Below are 6,567 nucleotides of genomic sequence, written 5' to 3' on the forward strand. Positions count from 1 at the left end.
GGGAGAGGGAGAGTGGGCTCTCACTCTTAGTTCCCGGGAGAATGGCTGTCGACAAGCCCTGGCCCCTCCTCCACGCGCCCCTTCTCTGTCGCCAAGTGATCTCTGCTCGCCGCTCCCCTTCGCCTTCAGCCTGAGTGGAGGCTCCCTGAGGAGCAGGCCCTGGCGCCATGCTTCCTGTACGGCCCTCAGGGGCCTACGCCACTTCACCTGCTGTGAGTCTGAGGGGGCTTGTCCTGCATATTCAACACTCTCCCCACACCCTGGGCTGCCCTGCCCCAGAGACCCCACAGACGGCTTCATGACCCCCAGATGTGTGTTCCTCTGTTCATTTGATGTGCACTGTTGAGTACCTACTGCATACCCAGCAATGCTCCATCTGTCTTCTGCCCAGATTCTCTTTTGGGTCCCCTATTTCTGTTTGCTTCAGAGATGAGGGTCCTGCCCTCTCAGCTCAACTCATCTGGGCCTCCTCCACGCTGAAGCAGGCTCGCAGGACTTCCTGACCAGGAAACAAAGTCTTGAGCTAGAACAGGTTTCTAACCCCATCCTGCCTCAGAAGGAGTGTCCCTTCCACTCTGACAACCTTGATCTCCTTATCCCATTCTACTTCCTGCCACACCCAGCCCGGTGCCCTCCCTGTGTGATCATGTCATTCTCCTTCCTCGCCTTCCTCTTGACCCCGTCCCATCCTTCCCAGGCTCGGTGTCTGTTACCTACTTGCAGCTGGCACACTGGCAGGTCAACTGCCCCACCTCTCCCCAGCCCGTGTGAAGCTATAAAGGCCGCTGCAGCTCTTCCACTGCAGACAAGGAGGCAGCGACATCGCACCGAGGAAGCCTAAGGAGCCCAGGCACCCAGCCGTCCACCCCCAAGCTCAGGGCTCTTCCCAGGAACACATACTTGGGAGACCCGAGCTCCTGGAAGCTCCAGCCTTTATCGCTTCACCTTCAACTCTCCTTTCTCAAGAAGCCTCTGTTCTTTGCCCTCTAAGCTCTTGGCACATCTGGGATCCAGGCATCTTGCTTTCCAGCCACAAAGAGGCAGATGCAGACGCAGAAAGGAAACATTGTCCTTATGTATTGGTTACTCTTGCACCTCCTACTTTTAGAAGCTGGTGAGTGATCTGATTTAAAAGTGGGTGGTCTGAGAACATTTGAGGAGTCGGGGGAGATGCGACTGCTGCTGGGATGGCTCTGCTTCTCCTCCATACGGAGGGTACTGGTTTCACTGTAATCACTTCAGCCTGACGATGTGTCGCCGGGGGTGGAGGAGTCAGAGCACAGTGGTTAAAATGTGGGCTCCGGTCTCAGACGGCCTGCGTCTGTGTCGTAGCTCCGTCTACTAACTGTGCACTTTGGGGGAGTTGCTTCTCTGTGCCTCAGTTTCTGCACCTGTAAAACGGTAATAACCTGTGTGATGTGGTTGGGGACTTAAATATCAAGAACAAGAAGAGTTGGCTGCCTTTTAAATGCCACTCTTCTGTATTCTACGAACTCAATTTCTCTCCTGTCCCTAACGCTGATTCCACATCAGCCTTCAACTCTCCTTTAAGAATCCCCTTTGCCCTCTAAGGTCTTGGCACATCTGGGATCCAGGCATCTTGCTTTCCAGCCACAGACCAAGGAAAACAAGATTTAAGATTCAAAACGAACTTCTACCCCGTTTCCACAGCTCTGGCACCATTAACCACCTGGGAGGCCGTCTTGATTGCACAAATGGAACGCATGACTTCTTGGAGAATTCATCCTTTGGGGCCAAAATTCGCCCTCCCCACAACTTGGGCTCATTTATGTGTCTTCCAAATCTCTCCTCTTTGACTTGTACCCGGTACTGGTCACCCCAGTTTCTTACTTAGCTTTACTTGTGATTCTGACCTTGACACCAATTTGTATCACGTGGCAGATTTTGGGGGACCTTACCAAGATAGAGCTAAACTCTAATCCTATGGCAGTGCAGATGAGATTGAGGAAACACTACACACACGCAGGGTGAGGTCCTAGGCACCCTTGTCCCAGGCAGTAGTGAAACAAGCCACAATGAGGTGAGAAAACACAGGCTGGGGAGGCCGTGTCTGCATCCTTCAAGGGAGCAAGGGGAAAAAACGGGCACGTCCGTAACTCCAGCTGAGTCTGTAAGAAGTTGAAAACCTTCCCTGTGCCCACACCCCATGGTTTATAGCCCTTAATCCTGGGAGTCGTATGTGCTTGAGCCACATAACTTATTCCCTCCAGCCTTGGCGTGGTGATGCGGAGCCCCTGGCATGCTCATGCACGTAGAGCCAGCTGGCTTCTTGTGAAGATGCAGATGCTGGTCCCCTCTCAGATCCTAATTCAGTTGTCTGGAGTGATTTGCTTAAGAATCCTCATTTGCAACAAGCTCCCATAAGTGATTCTACTGTAGGTGTGTTCTGAATTATATTCTGAGAAATATTTCCTAAGAAGAGAGCAACACTACTTTAAGAATGAATTAATCAATGTATACTAGTTTCCCTGAGTCCTCTAAGTCCCGTATGACACTTTGTATCTGTATTGGGTCATGTGTAACAGAATGTGGAATGAACGTATCTACCAGCAATGTTAGGTCATGTAACTCCAGCACTGGGAGAGGGTGGGAGGGTGACTTAGCTTATACCTGAAAGTGCAGATTCAATCGCCCGCGTTCCATTGCCTGTTCCACTACTTCCCAGCTGTATAAACTTGGGCAAGTGTCAATATTTCTGAGCCTCAATTTCTTCATCTTTGCAGTGATAATATTAATAATAGGATCTATGTTAGAAAGCTGTAGTGAGCATTAAATAGAATTATTCATGTAATGAATTTAACCAAGTATTGAGCAGAAAGTATATGCGTGCAATATATTAATACATTTATCATTATTTATGATTATCTTCAGGAATATCTTCCAGTGAGGCTAGCACATCGGCCAACACTACACCCAGTGCAACCCCCACTGCCTCTGGCACATCTACCCCCACTGGAACCAGCCCAGCTTCCAGTAGGACCATCACAACAACCAGCACAACCCCTGCTGGGACCAGCAAAGCCACCAACACTGCATCCAGCACAACTCCCAACACTGTGTCCAGCACGACCCCTGGTGAGACCAGCACGACCCCTGGTGAGACTAGCACAGCCACCAACACTGCATCTAGCATGACCTCTGGTGAGACCAGCACAGCCACCAGCTCTGGGTACAGCACAGCCACCAACACTGTGTCCAGCACGACCCCTGGTGAGACCAGCACAGCCACCAGCTCTGGGTCCAGCACAGCCACCAACACTGCGTCCAGCACGACCCCTGGCGGGACCAGCACAGCCACCAGCTCTGGGTCCAGCACAGCCACCAACACTGCGTCCAGCACAACCTCTGGTGAGACCAGCACAGCCACCAGCTCTGGGTCCAGCACAGCCACCAACACTGTGTCCAGCACGACCCCTGGTGAGACCAGCACAGCCACCAGCTCTGGGTCCAGCACAGCCACCAACACTGTGTCCAGCACGACCCCTGGTGAGACCAGCACAGCCACCAGCTCTGGGTCCAGCAAAGCCACCAACACTGCGTCCAGCACGACCCCTGGTGAGACCAGCACAGCCACCAGCTCTGGGTCCAGCACGACCCCTGGTGAGACCAGCACAGCCACCAACTCTGGGTCCATCACGACCCCTGGTGAGACCAGCACAGCCACCAGCTCTGGGTCCAGCACAGCCACCAACACTGCGTCCATCACGACCCCTGGTGAGACCAGCACAGCCACCAACACTGCATCTAGCACGACCCCTAGTGAGACCAGCACAGCCACCAGCTCTGGGTCCAGCACAGCCACCAACACTGTGTCCATCACGACCCCTGGTGAGACCAGCACAGCCACCAGCTCTGGGTCCAGCACAGCCACCAACACTGCGTCCAGCACGACCCCTGGCGGGACCAGCACAGCCAGCAGCTCTGTGTCCGGGGCGACCCCGGGAGGCTCTGGCACAACTGCTCCGACTACAACTTCCAGTAGAATGAGCACCAGTGCTGCTACTACAGGGAGTGAGGTGAAGCCTAGTGGGTCCCTGAAGCCGTGGGAAATCTTCCTCATCACCCTGGTCTCCGTCACAGTGGTCGCGGGGCTCTCTGCCGGGCTCTTCTTCTGTGTGGTGAGTGCCTGCGGGCAGGAAGGTGCCTGCCGGAAGGAGCAGCTGTGAACAGAAGGGGCCCCAAATCGGGGGTGGGTAGGGCGGGTCAGGAGAGAATTACAAAGAGAAATGGCAATTTGGACCCAGAGGAGCCAATTAATGTGTGCAGGAAATTGCTGACCACTGGGAGAAGGGGACTGAAGGCTGGAGGGAGGAGCTCCCCTCACTAGGGGAGGGACATGGGGGGAAGGGGGAGAAGATTCCAGAAGGAGTCCACGGTGAAGGCTTGGGAGAGGGGGATCCAGTGCTGAAACTATTGAACTCTTCTTTTCCTAGAGAAACAGCCTGTCCCTGAGAAACGTCTTTGACACAGCTGTCTACCGCCCCCACCGCCCCAACCTTGGCCTTGGCCCGGGCCCTGGAGGGAATCCCGGAGTGCCCCCGAGGCCTAGGTGGAGCCCTGGCTGGTTCTGGAGCAGACCGACGTCCGCAGTGGCCATGGAGATGAGCGGGCCCTACCACGGGCCCTGAGCGCCCGACCCAGGGAGCCACGGCCTCCGGGGAGGAAGCAGACCTGCGCTCGTCCCGGGAGACCCCCCCCCCCGACAGCCCTGGGGAACACATTCCTCCCCTCTCTTGCCTCTACCCGACACTACAAAGAGGATAATGTATTGGTCATTTAGCTAAGAAATAAATACATGCACCTTGCGTGACGGAGAGAGCTGTGTGTGCACAGGGGTGCGTGTCTTTCCCAGCTCCGGGAGAGCCCTCCGCGCTGGCGTCCATTTGGCATTGGGCATCTCCACAGCGAAGTCCAGAGACCTCACCCATATCTGTGTGTCCCCATTTTCTAATCCTTCCTGCCCCGAGCAGGACCCCTGCGTCGCCGGCACTCATGGTGCTGGCAGGAGAACGGGGCTGGCAGAGCTGAGAGGGGGGCGGGTGCCAGGCGCGCCCAGGCTCGCCCGTCTGGCCCGTGGCGCACGGCGAGCGGGCTGCGGCGCTGGCGGAGCCGCCGGCAGGATCAGGTGGAGGAGGCACAGTCGCACGCTCTGTGGGGCGGGCACGTTCACGCAAAGCCACGCTTCCCAGGGCGTTTACAGCGCTCCAGCCCCGGCCTGCCCGTCAGGGCGAAGGTGCTGGTTCGCGCTAGTCTCCACAGACTGCTGCCCTGGGAGGCACAGAGACAGTGCTTCCCGGTCCCGAGGGAAAGACCCTCTGGCCTGCTAAGGTCTGAGCTGTCAAGAGGCTCTTGGCAAAGACACTGAGATCCTCAGGGGCCCCTTCCCAGAAAGGCTGCACATGTCCCTTTCACGGGTCCAGGGCAGGAGGGTCCTCCAGGTCTTGGAGGACAGAGGGTAGCTGCTTTGGAGGCTCAGTTGCTCTGAGTCTGCAAGCTGGTGGGAGGGATCCTAGCTGGGGCAGACCCTCGGCGGAGAACTGGCAGTCTGTCGCTGGCTCGCTGCACTCCGAGCAGTGGAAACTCTGCCTTCCACCACGTACCAGCTTTCTCAAGTGTCAGCCAACCAAACAGTCGGATCTTGCCAATGCGGCTGTAGGAAAACAGCCTGTTGTGTGGCAAGAATGACACTATCTTGAAGCAAAAGCAAAAGCACCACGACCAGCGTTTGACTCCTGCATGCAAAGTGTTCTGCAGCAAGGTCTTAGGACCATGCCTGTAGCATAGGTAGTCCCTCATAAGGATGCTTATCCAACCTCCCCAGTGGTTATGAGTTTTGGCAACAGAGTCTGAGATGGATGTGGCCAGCTGCACCTGTCGTTACCGTAAAAGCTTGCCATATAGAGGATATTTTGCAGAAGGCTGGTCGGGGATCCACTGTCTCATGGCTACCTGAGACTTTGCTTCTCTTTGAGAAAGTCCCTATTAAATTTTTCTGTCTGAGAAACTAGATTTCTCAATCTCTTTCTTCAGCCTCTCAGTTCCCTCAGCCTTTGGGAGTAGGTCTGCATGTACCTGCTCCCTGTGGGACACCTGGCAGGCCAGCCAGGAGCTGAGAGGCCAAGAAAGAGGTAAGGGCGATGGCGCATCTGTGGGGGAGTCCCAGGGTAGCCAGCCGCACCCATGTGGGGCGGGGCGGCACGTCTGTTACATGCTTGTGGAGCTCTGTGTGAGGATGAGGGTGGCCCCCAAATGACAGCTGGGGGTGCACTGCGGTAAGGAAGGGCAGTGGACAGCTACTGCAATGGGTTGGCCGTTTTTGTTCATTTGGCAATGGAGACCCAGCTAGCAGCAGAGGCAAAAATTAAGGGCTGGAGGAGAAAATTGCAACTAGAAAAGGACATGGGCCTTTCCACTTCTCCCCTTGCATCCAACTTAATGGGCAAAAGTGAAGATCAAGAGACAAAAATTGCCTTTTGTGCTACCCAGAGAGGGGTCCACATGGTGTTGTTCTGGATTCCTGCCTCAACTTAAAGGGAAACTATCGCA

The 6,567-nt window shown here is 55.4% G+C and overlaps 1 protein-coding gene across 1 annotated transcript; it reads left to right on the plus strand.

Moving 5' to 3' along the window:
- The first annotated feature begins 1,044 nt into the window (after positions 1-1,044).
- On the plus strand, positions 1,045-4,649 carry MUC21 (mucin 21, cell surface associated). Its single transcript, XM_045542187.1, has 3 exons — positions 1,045-1,114; positions 2,893-4,139; positions 4,455-4,649. The coding sequence occupies exons 1-3, from the start codon at positions 1,045-1,047 to the stop codon at positions 4,647-4,649; spliced, it is 1,512 nt and encodes a 503-aa protein (XP_045398143.1).
- The last annotated feature ends 1,918 nt before the right edge of the window (positions 4,650-6,567 follow it).

The sequence above is a fragment of the Lemur catta genome, chromosome 2, assembly GCF_020740605.2.
Source record: "Lemur catta isolate mLemCat1 chromosome 2, mLemCat1.pri, whole genome shotgun sequence".
NCBI lineage: Eukaryota > Metazoa > Chordata > Mammalia > Primates > Lemuridae > Lemur > Lemur catta.

Bases quoted from the DNA above. Each gene is read 5' to 3' on its own strand.
- MUC21 (XM_045542187.1), top strand. From the start codon at position 1,045: ATGCAGACGCAGAAAGGAAACATTGTCCTTATGTATTGGTTACTCTTG. The intron at 1,115-2,892 runs GTGAGTGATCTG...GATTATCTTCAG, and splicing joins CCTCCTACTTTTAGAAGCTG to GAATATCTTCCAGTGAGGCT. The intron at 4,140-4,454 runs GTGAGTGCCTGC...TTCTTTTCCTAG, and splicing joins CCGGGCTCTTCTTCTGTGTG to AGAAACAGCCTGTCCCTGAG.